We start from the raw sequence: 17,452 nt of genomic DNA, 5'->3' as shown, positions 1-17,452 counted from the left end.
TAACGCTCACATCACACCATAATAGAATTTTACCTCATTATGGCGGAAAAGCACGAGTGTATATACGTGTGGACTCTCTATATGAAAACCTATATGAATCAGATAAGAAAGTAGTTTTCATATAGGGCTATGACGCTTATGTCTAACACTCACGTCACGCCATAATGAAATTTCATCTCATATGACGGACCAAGGATGTATGACTAGCTAGCATTTATATACATACTATCCTCATAAACATCCAATATACATATCCACCGAAAATGAGCTCCAAAAGATGAAAATTGCCAAATATCAGAGAAAGCAATAAATCTCAGCAGAAGAATAATTGATCAACAATATAATGCATCGCAAGCTTTTAGTTAAAACAAAAGTCCACTCACAACTTTAGACATAAGCCCGACGAATTCCAATTCGCCCCTCAAGTGAGGTCTCCTCAAATCCTGGCACAAAAACTATGCTTAGGACCACACTTCAATTTCAGAATAAATAGTACTTAAATATATAACTCAAAACTCTTCCGTCTAACCCACTACCCTTTCTAGGGTTAAGCTTATCGGATTCATGCCAAATTCCAACCATATCCTTATTTCCTTTATTTCAACATTCTAAAACAATAATAACTGTGTGTTTGGATGTGGGTGAAATCTCGGGAATTTAATCAAAACTAAGGAATTCCCAATTTCTTAGGACTGTTTCCCCCGTTTGGATTATCATCCCGTGGAATTAGCAATTTCCATGGAAAAATAATCGTGGAATTTGGGAGCTTAAATTCCCGACTTGAATTCCTCACAAAATAGATGTTATTTGTCAATTCTCTTAACTGAGGTTAATCTAAATACAAATTCTTGTCATTTTAAAACTATACATTATGAAATCCAAACAATGGAATTCTCAATTAATGGAATTTAAATTCATGAAATTGTAATTCCCATGATTTTGAAATTTCTATGGAAATTGAAATTATTTAATCCAAACACAACGTAAGGGAAATCCAACAGTCAGATTCTACCTCATTAACCGCCAAATTCACCAATCTTTCAAAAATCCAAAACCTATTCAAAACTCTTCTAAAAATTCCAAACTTCACATCATTAAACTCCTTTTAATATATCACAATTAAAACCATAAAAATCCTCTAAATAGCGCCGCCGCCGCCATCTATGTAACACCCTGACCTTAAACTTATTTGAATAAGTAAATAAGCTAATTCCCAAATACCATCACAGTTGCAAAACAGATCAGCAATCCAAATCAAAGAAATCAATGATAAGTCATTCAACTCAATCTCAAAATCGATTACAACTATTGAACAATTCTCATAATCCAGTATCTCAATCGTTACTCAAGATCTTACCGTAGGTAGTGTCAATTTTACCTTTCACAACTCTAGCCACAGCCATAATCAAAGCCGATTTCTAATCCACTCCAACTCATGGATGTTCGGAACAAGTCAATTACAGTGGTAAGCCACGAACCATGCATCAACATCCCTCCATCACAGGGCTTGTCAGCACCGTTAGGATGAAGTGAATGGACGACGAACCGTTGTAGGACGATGGTTTTGGGAAAGAATCTTGGCTGGGCCTTCCTCCAACTAGGTTGTCCCCCTCCAGGTCTTTCTCCCCTCCTTCTCTGAGACAAAAAAAAAAACAAAATCGGAGAAAAGCCCCCAGAGATAGAGAGAGAGAGAGAGAGAGAGACCGTGAGAGTTCTAGAGAGGATGAGAGCCCCCTAGAAGCTTCCCCTCTTCTTTCTTTCATTTCCTTTTGTTTGTTCTCCCAGGTTCTCCTTTTTTTCTCCTTCCTGAAGTCTCTCGACTTCTCCTCTCTTCTTTTATTTTTTATTTTTATCTTTCCCATCCCTCTTGATCTTTCTTTCTTTATTTTATTTTATTTTATTATCAAGTTGTATTAACTTTGAGGCAGTGTATATACATATACACATTATACATAAATCTTGGTAAACATAAGTATCTAAAAATAAATACTCCCGAGCAATTACCAAGCCAATAAAACTTAGATCTTAACTAACCCCATCTTGATACAACTTTAGTAAGCCCATGTGTACATTTACCAAAATAAATTGAATTACCAAATTATTGGAGTATTACAACATAGATTATATATATACGTACATGTGCATATGTATAAGGACATACCAACCCAAATAAAAAGATTATTTCTTATATTTTATAATCAAGGGTATTACAGTCTGCTCCGCCGGCAGCGGCGGCCGGAGGCCTATTCCGGCGACCTCCAATGCCTACCAAATTTTAATAGCAGCTTCCTCTCAACCCCCTCTACAACTTTCCTAACTAGCACAAACACCAATTCCAAGCCTAACTAGGTCAATCGAACAAAAACATCACAAAAAGCCCTAGAACTTCCACTCACCGGTTCTCCTCACCTGAAGCAAACTGGACCGAGTCCTTCTAGGGCAAGGCAACTGAGTTGAAGGCCTTCAAAACCATGTAAAGCTTGCCCGGATTGGTGGCCGGAGGAGGAAGTTTCGGCGACAGAGAGCTTTGGGCAGTCAGGACTTTCAGGCGGCAACTCTCCCTTACGGCGGCATTAGGGGAGCTCTCACCGGTCTAGGATGGGAGCTGGGTCGGAGGCCAACCGATCGGGACCAGAGCGGCGGTCTCAGGTGGCCGGACGGCGGCGGACGGGCGGCTGGAAGTTCTGGCAGGGAGAGACTCCGGGAAAGGGAGAGAAAAATATGGCTTGGGCTTTTCCAACTGGTTCCACCATTTCAAAACATTTAAAACCCAACACTAAAATTAACACCCCGAAAATAATACCCTAATAAAATTTACCTTTTACTAGCTAAAATTACCATTTTTACCGTCGTCACATTTTTCTCTTACAAAACCCCTCTAGAGACCAATTAAACTATAAACTCATTGACAAAGACGGTAAAACTCTTATTAAAACCCAGCTAGTAAATAAGGTAAAAATTTAAGGGTCGGGATGTGACAGTGGGTGTCCTCAGCACATGAACATGTGCTTGGGTCTCTTGTTGGGCCTCAGCTCATGACCACGGGCTTAGGCCTCTAAGATGGTTTCGGGCCAAGTCGAATAAGTTAGGGTTAGGCAGGATGATCCTTTGTTTTGGGTTTTGTTTTAGTTTTTAGTTTTCTATTGGTTGTATTACATGGTACTTGGCCCTTACACGCGGGTCATGTTGTAATTACCATTTTCCGGTTTGGTATGAAAGGTTTCACATCCATGTTTCAAAAAAAAAAAACTATAAATTAAGATCTCATTCTTAAAATAAAAAATTAAAAAATACAGATTAAGAATCTATTTAGATAATAAAATCTATAGATCATAGATGGTTTCATATGAATGTAAAATATAGGTTTACAAAAAAAAAAAACTTAGGTTTCAAAGACGAAAAGATGATGTATCTAGAAAAAAAATAGTTAATGGGATTTCGGCTAAATAAGATGAAACTAACAGCAAATGACTAGATCAATTGATTGTTCTCGATAAAGTTCAAGATCTATATGTTTCTACCTCTTCCGAGAGCACCGGACGGGAGGTCGAATCCTTGGTTCCGAATCCTGTAACTGCACAAGTAACAACACGTCAGGAGTCGGGACTGGGATGGCCCAGTCTTCGACTCTCCGATGCTTAAGTCAGCGTTTGATTGCTACTTGTATAGTACGGGAGGATGGGAGGAATAGTGGAACTTACCTTTTCTGGGAGTTCGTGCCTGTTTTATAGGCTTGTATTGGGAGTTTTGTGGTTAGTCCCCGATGTGGGACTGTTCTGTGGTATTGTTCAGTCTCTTCCCTTTCAGGGCTGTTTAGCTATTGCAGAGTGGGTTCGGCATGCATGTTGCTGTTATGCTCCCACTCTTTGGGCATCCGTGGCAGGGTTGCCGGTGATGGCTTGGCCGGAATGGCTTCCGGCGAGTGGGTAATGATCTTGCATTCTCGGCATGGCCAAATGTTTTGGCTGTGTATTAACAAGTCCCCAAGTCCCTAGTTCGAGAGAGCTCTTGGGCGGGGAATTATTTTTCAAGTTATGCCAAGAATGTGTCTTACCCGGGAGCTGGAGGCATGGTGCCGAGTCCCTAAGTCCCCACGCGAGGGTCGCGAGGTGGCTGGGGTTACGTTCTGAGATTGTCTTACCCGGGAGCTGGGGGCAAGGTGCCGAGTCCCGAGTCGCCACGCGAGGGTCGCAAGGTGGCTGGGGTTACGTTCCGAGTACTCGGTACGAACCTTTGCGTCATATCCCGCGTGTGTCATAAATGGCCAGTTTGTGAGGGACACGCGGTCATTTATGGCGAGTTTTAAGGGCGTAACGGTTTCGTTGGTTTGTGTGTCTTTTTTTTTTTTTTGTAAAGTGCGCGTAATTAACGCGCATGCGTGGGATCGTGGGGCGCGTCTTTAATGTGCCCTCTGATCGTGGTTGATGTGGCTATGCCCTGACTGTTGAGAGGGAGAGGATCAGGACGGTCAAGGTCCCCTTAAATGCTCTATATATAGACCTGGGAAACAGAAGGAGGGAGTTTGCATTTCGAAAACAGAGGAATTAGGGCTGAATAGTGGGTTGCTCGATTTGTGAAGAGGGGCTGTGGCGAACTGTGAATCGAACCTGGGGAACGTCCAATTTCATCCTCGATCGATTGGGTGTGAGTGCTCGGTTGTTTGCAACTAGCTTCATTGCCACTACACAGATCCAATTTTCCCAGGTATGAACTTGTCAATTCCCGTTCTGGGTTCTGTTTTTGTTTTATTTTGGATCAAAGGGACAATGTGTGGGTTTTGCTTCAGTGGCTACTGTGCTAGGCTAGATTAGAGGATTGAGTGGTTTGTTATCGAGTTAGCTAGTGTTAAGGTAGCGAGAGTCTGACATGTGAGGATGTAGGGTATGACAGATCCGGTGTGGGTGTCCAGCGAGGAGATTGTGGTTGTCTCTAGCTCGACTGATCCTGATTCGGACACCTTGCACCGGTTGGAGGAGGAAGTAGATTACCTTATGGCGGAGGTTGCACTTGACTTAGGGGAAGGCATTCCTGTTACGGATGCAGGGTCTCACGTATCCTCGTCTGACCCTCTCTTGCAGAAGGTAAAAGAGTTTAGCATGACAAGGTCTCGGGAAGACAATGACTTGTTCTGGGATCCCCCTGGCGAGAGTATGACGTCGTCAGAATTGAAGGCGCTCAGGGAGAATTGGAGTATCCCGAGGAGGTCTTGTTACGGCCTCTCGGGAGGGTGTTAATTTTTGGGACCCCCGGACAACTTTACCTTGGTATACGAGTACCAGTTGAAATGCGGGTTGATGTTCCCGTTACCTGCCTTTCTGTAGTACACCTTGGCGTGTCTGCATGTCGCCCCGGGGCAAGTTACCCCAAACATGTTGCGACAAATATTAGGAACAGGGGTGCTTTTTCGTTTGCTGGGGCAAGAGTTCCCCAACTGTGAGGAGTTTAACGCCTGTTGGCATATGGCGTACTGTGCGAAGAAGGGCAGCCGGGGTTGTGTGACGTTGAAGTCCCGGGGGAAGTTCAAGATCCTAGTAGAGGACTTGCCTACTTCTACAAGTGAGGGCTGGCGACGGAAGTGTTTCCTTGTTGGGGGGTAGTGGCAGGAGTGGCATGGACACCCATTATGAGTACCCGGGGCGTTTCAAAAAATAGGTACCATGTTTTGTGTCTCGTGCTTTCTTTTTTGTTTGTACTGTACTGCCCCTACTGACTGCTGACTTTGTGTAGTGCCCCAAAAATATAAATTAACCGAGCTAATGGAGCGTCGGATACGCCGGGTGCTGTGGGCATTCGAGTGTAGGAGTTCATACCGGATATGCCGCCTCGGCATGTATAGTTATTTTGGTTACTCCCGGGTCCCGGGTCTGTATTTTGCTTTTGAGTTGGTTACCTAGGTTTTTTCGTTTTTGTTTTTTTTTGCTTGTGTTTTGATCTTTACTTTGTCTGATGCAGTGACGATGACTCGGGACGCTGGGTCGCGAAAGAAGGAAGGACCTTATGACAAGGTCTCTGACCAGGACGTTCTGGATGGGTTGTTGGCAGAGGCTGCTCACGCTAAGCGGTATGATGTTGACCTGGAGACTGGGGAAGGGAAGGAGGTGGAGTTTGGCGAGGGTGAAGATGATTTTGTGAGGTTGAATTTGGCGGATGACGACTATGCTTATGTGCCTCCCCTGGTGGCGGAAGTAATGGGCTTAGGCGACCAAGGGGTGAGTGATGAGGGTGTAGAAGTCGGGGTTGGTGATCAAGAGGAGGAAGAACAGGTTCCAGTGGGGGAAGAGCATGTCCCGGAGCCAGCTGGGATGGAGGATGTATCGCTGGGAGATGTAGGGGAAGGCCAGATTGGTGGCGAGGATCTCATGGCTGAGGAGGTGGAACCCCTTGAGCAAGACTCCGAGGAGGTCGTCGTGACCAAGACTCGGAAGAGGAAGGAGAGGGTCGAGTCTTTGCGTGATGGCCAAGGAAAAAGGTCCCAAAAGGAAGGGCGTTCTGGAAGTTCCGGGAGTTTGGCGGAGATCACTCATGCACTGGAGGGAACCGGGGATGCGCAACCATACTTAGCGCAGATGGCGTATGATATGCGGCACCGCTCCCGCGACATGAATGTCTTGGAGGAGGTTGAGCCCTTAGCTGGCATTGCTCTTGCCAAGGAGAAGTTGACCCTGGTAGGTGTTCAGGTGGTCCAGTTGTGCTTTTCTCCGCTTGTTTGGGTTTTTTTTTTGTTTTTTTTATGTTGTTGTCTTGTTTACAGGCCACCCTTCTTATGTACGCGGCAAGTGAGAGGGCTGTGACTCATCTGCAGGAGGATGCTGAGAGCAAATGTCAGCGACTGAAGGAGGCAGAAGAGAACAACCGCGCCCTCTCGCGACGTTTGGAGCAGGTAGAGCAGGACGCTGTTGTGTTCCGTGATCAGGCCGCAACCGCTGGGCAAGAGGTGGCTGAGCTGAAGAAAGCCATGGAGGAGAAAGGCAAGCAGGTGGAAGCTGGAGAATTGGCTGCCGCCAAGGTTGCTTCCCTGGAGGCTGCGGTAGCGAAATTAAATCATGCCTTGGCAGAACAGGAGAGGGCTTGGAAGGTGAAGTGTGCCAGAGCAGCCGGGGCTGGGGAGAGGGTGTTTCGTGAGAGCGACCTCTATAAGCAGCAACTGAAGAGTGCCTATAACCAGGGTCAGGATGAGCTGAGTAAAACCGGGTGTCAGGCTGGCTGGATTAACGAGGTGGCAATGCGTAAGTTTTACGCCGAGAGGGATGCTGCGAGGAAGGCTTGGGAACAGATGACTCCATAGCAAAGGAAGCAAGCTGAGATTTCGCGGACCCTAGCGAAGCAGCATGAGACTTGGCGTGCTACTTCCTCTGTTGTGCCAAAGGAAGTTTCTACTACGGGTGTGCCTCGATCGCTTGCCCTGGCTGCTGCCTCTCCCAGGGTTCCACATCCCGAGGGATCGCCTTTAACACAGGTGGCCGTTTCTCAAGTTGCGTCTTTTGCTGTTGAGCCGCCTAACCCGCGAGTTGTTGGTCTTGTGGCGTCTCCACGGGTTGAGGTGCTAAAGGCTTCTGCGTCCAAGTCCCCTGTTCCAGAAGTGCAACAGGTGAGCTCGCTGGTGCGCCCAAATGTGTCAGTGAGGCCGCCAGCTGTGGCACGCGACCGTTCTAAGCATGTTTATGGGCAGAGGGTGTCGGTAAACATCGGTCAAGGTCGTGGGCGGGGTAGCGGGTCGAAGAGTAGTGGGAGTGTGAATAAGTCAAGCGGGGCCTCTTCCGGGGAGAAGTAGCTTGGATGGTGTAATTGTTGTAGTTAGTTTGTTTTTCCTTTTAGTTTAACTGCTTGTTTGTCATCGGAACAACATTTTTTTTTTTTTTGGTGGCGTGGTTAGCCATGTTGAACAATTTTGCTATTTATGAATTGTCTGGGAGTCCAGGTTGTTATGTTAAGGAATATGTTTGCTTCTTGTGCCTGTGTGGTTGTTGTGTTCTTTTGTAGGAATGTTGAAAAAGATTGAGAAAATAGTTACTTCATATAGGCCGCTAATGGGCAAAGTGTACATTTGAAGTGAGCCGCTACCGGGCTAAAGTACACAAGTAATGAAGTACTAACTGCCATGTTGGCGTTGGAGTGTTGACAAGCTTAGACAGGGTAGGTGGAGGTGGCGAGCGTTCCAGGGGCGAGGTAGGACTCAGCCATCGGTGTCACGAAGGTAGAAGGTAGCTGGTCCCAGGGCGTTGACTATCTCCAATGGGCCTTCCCATTTTGCCTTGAGCCCGGTAGGGTGGGGGATAACCTCTTTCATGACCCAATCCCCTACTTTTAGAGGGCGGGGGATGACTTTTTTGTTGTAATGCTTGGTAATTTTTGTTTGTTGTTGACATTTTTGAGATGTGCTCTGTCCTGGCGCTCCTCGAGAAGGTCCATGTTGAGACGGAGTCCCGTGGCGTTTGTCTCAGGATCATATGTTGCAACACGTTCACTCGAGACCTCCATCTACAGGTTTCACTGCTTCGGTGCCATAGGTCAAGAGGTACGGGGATTCCCTTGTGGTTGCTATTGAGGTAGTACGAAGTGTCCAGAGGACTTCCGGGAGCTTGGCCGCCCATAACCCTTTAGCATCTTCCAGGCGTTTCTTCAGGTTTTGCTTGATGAGCTTGTTTATAGCTTCCACCTGGCCATTGGTTTGGGGGTGTGCTGGGGAGGCATAGAAGATTGTTGTGCCTTGCTCAGAGAGAAATTCTTTGAATGTCTCATTGTCAAATTGTGCCCCATTATCTGTGATGATGGCTTGTGGTACCCCAAACCGGCAGTATAAATTACGCCATAGGAAGTTGATCACTTTTTCTGTTGTGATTGTAGCAAGGGGCTCTGCTTCTATCCATTTGGTGTTATAGTCTACCAGGACGATAGCAAATTTGAGTTGTCCTAGGGCTGGGGGTAGCCGCCCCACAAAGTCAAGTCCCCACTGGCTGAAAGGGACTGGGGAAATAATGACAGATAATGGAACTGGGGGACGGTGGGCAAAATCTGCAAATTTATGGTAGTGAAGGCATGCTTGGGCAACTGCCTTTACATCTTGCTCTAATGTTGGCCAATAGTATCCAGCTCTTAGCGCTTTAAACATAAGGTTTCGAGCCCCCGCATGGTTTCCACAGACTCCACTGTGGAGTGATTTCAATACTTTGTGCCCTTCTGCTGTAGGCAAACATTTTAAAGGGGACATGACTGGCCACGGCGGTATAGCTTCCCTCCTTTAAGCAAGTAGAGTGAAGTTTTGTGGCGTAACCGCTGCGCTTCTTGTGCATCCATGGGCAGGGTTCCGCTGAAAAGGAAGGCCACATATGGATCCATCCATGAGGGTTGGTTAAGTGTTTCTATGGCAAAGATTTCTGAATAAGCCTTCGAAATACTAGGCTTGTCCAAGATTTCTATGTGCACATCTGGTGGCGCGGACTCGGGATGTGCTGTGGCGAGTCTCGCGAGAGCATCTGCCTTGGAGTTCTTGGCCCTTGGGATTTGGGTGAGCTTGTAAGAAGTGAAGTGTTGTAGGAGGGCGCCAGCTAGACTTTTGTAGGATCCCACGTTGTTCTGGTTAGCTTTGAAGTCTCCTGCCACTTGATTGACTACAAGCTGAGAATCACTGAATATGTGAATGTGCAGGGCTCCGAGTTCTCGACAGAGCTGAATGCCGGCTATGAGGGCCTCGTATTCAGCTATGTTGTTGGATGCTTTAAATTCAAACCGGAGAGCATACGCGTAAGAATGGCCCTCTGGGTCTGTGATTATTATCCCTGCTCCACTAAGCCTGTTGTTGGAGGATCCATCAACGTGGAGTTCCTAAATTTCGCTCTGGGGGTGGACGTCCTGGTCGGGATCGTCTGGGTTCATGGGGATGAATTCAGCAATGAAATCCGCGGCAGCTTGTCCTTTTATGGCTGTTCTTGGCTTGAAGTGCAGGTCAAATTCTCCTAATTCTATTGCCCATTTTACCATGCGTCCTGAAGTTTCAGATTTTTGGAGTATTTGCCTCAGAGGGTGATTGGTGAGGACATGGATGGTATGTGCTTGGAAGTATTGCTTGATTTTGGCTGCGGTGATGAGGGCTAGAGCTAATTTCTCAATGTCAGGGTAGCGGGTCTCGGGATCGGTGAACCCTCTGCCGCAGTAGTACACCGGGAGCTCGTTGTCATGATCATGGCGTGTGAGGGCGGCACTGATTGCTGTGGCGGAAACAGCTAGATACAAGTACAGTACCTCTCCTGGGACAGGTTTGGAGAGAAGAGGGACCGCCGCAAGGTAGGCTTTGATATTATTGAAGGCATCATCATGTTCCGGGCCCCACGCCACATTTTCCTTGTACTGAGTTTTTAGCAATTGAAAGAATGGGTTGCATTTGTCTGTGAGGCGGGAGATGAAATGTGCCAAGGCCACCAAACGTCCCGTGAGGCACTGGACTTCGTTCCGAGTCTTTGGGACGGTCATGTCAAGTATGGCTTGTACTTTTTATGGGTTAGCTTCAATACCTCTTTCACTGACCATGAAACCTAAAAATTTTCCACCGCTAACAGCCAAAATGCACTTTTGAGGATTGAGGCGCATCCTGTGAGCTAGGAGCTTAGTGAATACTTTGTCTAAGTTGGCAATGTGGTCGTCAGCTATCTTGCTTTTGACCAGCATGTCATCTACGTAGACTTCCATGACTTCCCCAATTTCTTCTTCGAACATGGCATTGACTAACCTCTGATAAGTTGCTCCTGCGTTCTTGAGGCCAAAGGGCATGACTTCGTAACAATACAGTCCTTTATCCGTGACAAAAGTAGTGTGTTCTTGATCTGTGGGGTGCATTTTGATTTGGTTATATCCCGAGTAGGCATCCAGAAAGCTAAGCATTTTGAAACCGGCTGTGGAATCAACTAGCTGGTCAATCCATGGCAAGGGGAAACTGTCCATGGGGCAGGCTTTGTTGAGGTTAGCGTAATCAACACACATTCGCCATTTGTTGTTAGGCTTGGGGACCATGACTACATTGAAAACCCATGTTGGGTATGAGACCTCACGTATAAACTTGATTTCTTTTAGCCGCTGGACCTCGGCCTGGATGGCGCGATACTTTTCCAGGTTGAAGGCACGCCGTTTTTGCTTAACATGGGGATGGTCTTTGAGTATGTTAAGCTTGTGCGTGATGACATCGGGGGAGATACCTAGCAAGTCAGCATAGGACCAGGCAAAAACTGCTTGCTTATCTTGGAGGAATGCAATGAGCTTGTGGCAGAGTTCCGGGTTAAGGCTTGTGCCGATGCGGACCTTCCTCTCGGGGGCACTGGGCGACAAGGATACCCATTATGTGTCTTCTGCCGGGTTAGGTCTCGGGGCCTGCTTCTTGTCTTTTCCTTCAAGGTCGTCCCTGGGGTCATCAATGGGTTCTAAGGGGCTAAGTGGCAACATCTCATAGGCCCCTCGTCCCTGTTGGATGGCATTAAGATGGCAATGTTCAATGGCAGCTCTATCCCCTTGGATTGTGAGTATGCCTCCCAGAGTGGGCACTTTCATAAGTAGCATGTGACCTGCAATGAAACATTGCAGTCCCCAGAGGTTGTCGCGACCCAAGATGAGGTTGTAGGAGGAGGGGCAATCGACTATGAGAAAATGTGCTGTTATGGAAGTACGGTAGGGGTTGGCCCCTACTGACACTGTCAAGCGGTCTGAGCCCAAGGGTTGCACAATCTCTTCGGAGAAGCTGACAAGGGGATCATGGTTGTTATATAACTTAGCTCGGTCACACCGGAGTCCTCTGTAACAATCGGCAAACATGACGCTGACCGCGGCGCCTGTGTCCACGAGGGCTCTATGACACCTGTAGTGATCCACTTGGACATTGATTATGAAGGGTTCATTGTGATGGCAACTGATCGTATCTTCCTTCTTGGAAAATGTCACCTGGTCCCATGCTGATGGGGTGGTGGTGACACCTCTTTGCAGTTCAAGAATTTCAAAGTGGCTCGTGCATTGCCTTTTTGCCGAAGGCTGACGAGGAGGGGGTTGCGGGGCGCCGCCATGTATGGTTAAGATTTGACCATGAACTTCAATAGCATTGGCTCCCGTGGCGGGAGTGCAGTACTGATGGAGTTGGCCGTTATGAATCAAGTGTTCTACGACATTGCAGAGGCCATGGCACATCTCAGTGGTGTGGCCGTTGTCATTATGATAAGCACAATATTTGTTCCCTATTGCGCGCCGAGGCTTTTTTGGATATTTGCTCTTAGGTGGCAGGGGAATGAGATCTTTGTGTCTGGCCCATATATCCTCATATGTAGTGGTTAGGGCTGTGTGGACCTCGTAACGAGGTGGTGGGGAGCGACGTTGTTGCTGTTGGGGGCTCTGCTCCCGGGGCCGATAAGGATGGTCCTGTCCCCGTTGCCCCCCATGGCGACGGTCTGAACTGCGCCCGTGGTTGCTGTCACGGGAATTGCTATGCTGCTTGCTTTTGTCTTGTCCTCGGTCATAATGGTCATACTTTTGTTGGGGTTGCTACTTGAGGGGTGGGGCTGGGAGTGCTAATGTGGTAGTTAGGTTGGAATGCCCAAAGGTGGCAAACTCGGCACGCGCCTAGCGGACAGCAAGGTCCATCAAGGCATCGTATGACCCTAGAGGGTTCCTGTTAATCTCCATTAGGAAGCTGCCGGGAAGTAAGGCTTGGCGAAAAGCTTGTTCAGCGACCCGGGGCTCCAAGTTATGGCAGTGTGTCGTGGCTGATTGCCACCGGGACAGTAACTCATGGAGGCCTTCCCCCTCTTTTTGCTTGATGTGGAACAAGGCATCCACACTGCGGTAGATGCTGGCATGGAGTATGAAGCGGTTGAGGAAGCGTTCCGAGAGTTGGTCGAAATTGTCAATGGAGTTGGGAGGCAGGTTAAGGAACCAACTAAGTGCTTCATCTGAAAGGGTTTCTTGGAAGGCGTGGCAGGCTATAGCATCTGTGTACTGAGTGGAACTTCATAACGAGAGGAATGTTTCAAGGTGAAGGTGAGGGTCGTTGGTGCCCTTATATTTGTCTATTTTGAAGGGTTTGGCCTCGGGTGGTTTCTTTTCCACTTGTACGCGTGGTGTAAAGGGGCTTGGGCGATGTCCATAACCTGAGAAGAGGGGTCGTTGACTCCCGCGACTCTCAACTCCTTCGATTTGTGAGGCTAGCTGAGTGACTGAATTGCTGAGTTGGAGGAGGAGTCGGGTTTGCATGTCGAGGGACGAGGTAGCAGTGTTGGTAGAGTTGGGATTAGTAATGAGTGGCTCAGGTTGGTTTATCAGGGGGATGGACTCATTATTGATTGCAGATGGTTGGGGGGCTGGGAGTGGAAATGATTGGTGGGTTAGTGGATGGGTGACGTAAATGATCTGGTTGGGGCCTCCCGGGACCGCGGAACTATTCTGCCCTTGGCTAGGAAACAGGGATGTCAGGGTTGCGTCGGGGGTGGGGGTGACTCGTGCCGCCCATTCCAGAGTATCATTATAGCTATTGCGGTGATCCAGGGTCGCGCGAAGTAGGAATTGTTCTTTTTCTAGTTCGGCGATACGGACCCGGTACGCGTCAACTTCCGCCCTTTCTTTGTCTACTTACTCTCGGAACGCGTGGAAGTCTTTTTTCAAAATTTCGAGGGCTGTGGTGGCATCGGGGTGGTTAATGGGAGCCGTGGAAATGGTAGTTTGGTTTTGGGATGTGTCCCCAGATTGGAAAAGTTCTTTTTCTATCTGGGTTTCGGGTTCGTTTGGGTCATCCACAATTTCCACCATCCTGCGAAGCTAGGTGGGAGTTCCACAAGAGGGGCCCCTCCTTCTAGCGCCAATTGTTTCTACCTCTTCCGAGAGCACGGGACGGGAGGTCGAATCCTTGGTTCCGAATCTTGTAACTGCACAAGTAACAACACGTCAGGAGTCGGGACTGGGATGGCCCAGTCTTCGACTCTCCGATGCTTAAGTCAGCGTTTGATTGCTACTTGTATAGTACGGGAGGATGGGAGGAATAGTGGAACTTACATTTTCTAGGAGTTCGTGCCTGTTTTATAGGCTTGTATTGGGGGTTTTATGGTTAGTCCCCGATGTGGGACTGTTTTGTGGTACTGTTCAGTCTCTTCCCTTTCAGGGCTGTTTAGCTATTGCAGAGTGGGTTCGGCATGCATGTTATTGTTATGCTCCCACTCTTTGGGCATCCGTGGCAAGTTTGCCGGTGATGGCTTGGCCGGAATGGCTTCCGGCGAGTGGGTAATGATCTTGCATTCTCGGCATGGCCAAGTGTTTTGGTCTGTGTATTAACACTATATATATATATAGCCCTTTTTAGCTGCGGACGTCTGCACCAATGGTTTTGATGCGGATTTCCATTTTTGCACCACTTTTCGATCGAATTTCCTCATCTCTACCGTCTAGTATCTAGATAATATTGTGTAGATCATCTCTGTAAAATTTCAGCCAATTTGGTGATCGTTAAGCCCTCAAAATTGTGTTTTTCTAGTATAAACATGAACCGGACAAAATTCAGTCCGTCTATTTGTTTTTCGAGTTTTAGGGCCTTAACGATTACCAAATTGACTGAAATTTTCCAGAGATAATCTACACAATATTATCTAGATACTAGACGGTGAAGATGAGGAAATTCGATCGAAAAGTGGTGGAAAAATGGAAATCCGCACCAAAACCATTGGTGCGAACGTCCGCAGCTGAGAAAAATCATATATATATATATGAATCACTTTATTTTTTCAGAAAATATTTTAATTTTTTTAATCAAATTGTATTTTTTATATAATGGTTTATCTTTTATTGTATTTATTGAACAATGGATATTTTTGAAAAAACTAGGGAGGTGTAAATAGCATTTTAATTTTATGTAAAAGTAAATTACAGGGTAGAGGTTCATTAAGTAGAGGGGTCCAAATAATATTTTTGGAGGTATGAATAGAAACTCTTTTGTCAAATCAAAGGGATGTATATATAATTCCCTTGATGACTACATGGGATTTCATATTAGCTTAAGCAAAACCAATGCTCCTAACGTGCTTCTCCAATGTGGATTTAGGCAGCGACTTAATGAACAAATCTGCTACGTACATTGTCCTCGACTCCTCGTTGAAAATTAACAAGTCTGCTATATTGTCCTTCAACTAGATAATATATTCCTAGGTTGACTAAGCACACACAAATTATGATTTCTTCGGCAAACTTTTAAAAAAAAATTCTGGGTTTTTTAGAAGAAGCGACATTAATATAAAAAGAAAAAATGAAAAACAAATTTAATCCTCATCTCCTAAGTTACAATTATGATCATGGTTACGATTACTACTACAGTTTTGTTGTTGAATTGATATATGCAGTGCATTTCTTGGCTTTCCAACTAGCTTTTGCTTATGATAGCTTGTTTTTCTTGTTATATATATATATATATTATTTTTTTTTTTTTCTTAATTGTAGTCACGTCTATTTTATTGTATCTGTTAATTTTAGTTAAAATTAGTCGTCTTCCCCTCCAATTAATCCTCCGCGCCAACCATCAAAGTGACGCGATTTGGATTTGATGGAAATCCAAGTCTTATTGGAGTATTGGATTTGCCACATACAGAAAGAGGAAGCCATTCTAGTGAGAACCCTTAAGTTGAGGACTTGATGAGGACTTTTCGGCTTATCCCACCTTTCGATCTTATATCTACATCTTGACCGTTCAGTTTATAGATATTTATGAGTAGATCATTTTTTCAAATTTTCAGCTATATTGAAAAATTGTTAAGACATTCATAAGTGTGATTTATCAATTATGAACTTGAACGGTTCATATTTGACAGATTTGGTTTGTCCATTAATCTGATCTAGTTTGTGTAGAATATATTAAATATATTTACTTTCCTTGTATGTGTAGGTTGAATATTATGTATAGGTGTAGGAAATATTTTCCTATTAACACTACAATTGTATCTCTATATAAACCTCCTATATGGAGAAGAATAATACATTGAAGCATAGCAAACCATATTGAATCCTTATTTTCTACTTGGCATCAGAGCTTGCCAGGTTCGATCCTTTCAATTTACACCCAAAACACCACAAATCGCTGCGTACCAAAAATCTCACAAATCACACACAAATTCTCAAATCCCAAGACCAAACCTGAATCCCGAATCACACTACAAACAAATCGTTACAAACAAAATCATAATTCCCGAATCCTTGTATCTCAAAAACCAAACCTCCAAAATGGCACACCAAATCAACTACCATACCACCACACCATGCCGGTCTCCATGCAAACCAAATTCATATGCAAACTCAAAATGTCCGCTATGTGGAGTATTAGGTCATAGCAAGCAACGTTGCTTTGAAACAATTGGGTACCCGAATTGGTGGGATTTCACCCTGAAACCCCGAAAGAATCAAGCAAAAACTGTCATAACCACTACAGAGGAAGACCAACCATCCAATGCCTCCAATGTCACACAGTCAGGTATGAGTGGTAAGGTATCTATGAATAGGTCCTGGATTATTGATACAGGAGCATCAGATCACATGTGTAATGATCCTAGCCTCTTAAAAAAATTAAAACCCTCCTCTCAAAATATTGTTTCTATTGCTGATGGTACTCCAACTCTGGTTACCGGAGAAGGCTCTATTGTCCTATCAAACACATTAACCCTTGATTCTGTATTAGTCGTCCCTTCATTGTCATACAATCTTCTCTCAGTTGACCAAATCATTCAAGAATTATCATGTATTGTCACCTTTTATCCGTCTTTCTGTGTATTTCAGGACATTCTGACACGGCGGATTTTGGGTTATGGAGTGAGAAAAGGGAAATTGTACTACCTAGATCTAACAGAGACAGGAGAGAAACATATGCAGTCTTTGGGTCAAGCTAATCAGGTCAATAGAGCTGAGAGTGCGAAGAAAGGTGTGTGGCTTTGGCACCGCAGGTTGGGTCATCTAAACTTCGGTTATCTTAAGAAGCTGCAACCGCAATTATTTTCGGGTGTCAACTATTCAGATTTTCATTGCGACATATGTGAACTAGCCAAGAGCCACCGTATTTCATATTCACCAAGCCTAAATAAAAGTTTTATTCCATTTATGAAGATTCACTCTGACGTGTGGGGTCCTGCAGAAATTCCTTCTCTCTCTGGCGCCCGATATTTTGTGACGTTTATTGATGATTGTACCCGTACGACTTGGGTGTCTCTATTGAAAAACAAGAGTGATGTTTATTCTAGATTCAAAGAATTTCACAAGATGGTGTCCACACAGTATCAACAGGATGTTCAAGTTTTCCAGTCTGACAATGGCGGAGAATATATTAATGGTCATATGCAAGAGTTATGAAGTTACATGGAATTCGACATCAGACTTCAAATACTTATACTCCTCAACAAATGGATTGGCAGAGAGGAAAAATACGGACAGTTGCTTGAAGTTGTCCGTGCCTCTTGTTTGG

The 17,452-nt window shown here is 45.5% G+C and overlaps 1 protein-coding gene across 1 annotated transcript; it reads right to left on the bottom strand.

The window, feature by feature from the left end:
- Positions 1–9,195: 9,195 nt before the first annotated feature.
- Positions 9,196–10,467, bottom strand: LOC101305968. Its single transcript, XM_004305349.1, has 2 exons — positions 10,013–10,467; positions 9,196–9,790 (listed from the first exon to the last, which is right to left on the bottom strand). The coding sequence occupies exons 1-2, from the start codon at positions 10,465–10,467 to the stop codon at positions 9,196–9,198; spliced, it is 1,050 nt and encodes a 349-aa protein (XP_004305397.1).
- Between the last annotated feature and the right edge of the window lie 6,985 nt (positions 10,468–17,452).

Source organism: Fragaria vesca, linkage group LG6, assembly GCF_000184155.1.
Source record: "Fragaria vesca subsp. vesca linkage group LG6, FraVesHawaii_1.0, whole genome shotgun sequence".
Lineage (NCBI taxonomy): Eukaryota > Viridiplantae > Streptophyta > Magnoliopsida > Rosales > Rosaceae > Fragaria > Fragaria vesca.
Note: the sequence above shows the minus strand (reverse complement) of the source record. Positions and strands in the feature narration are given on the sequence as shown.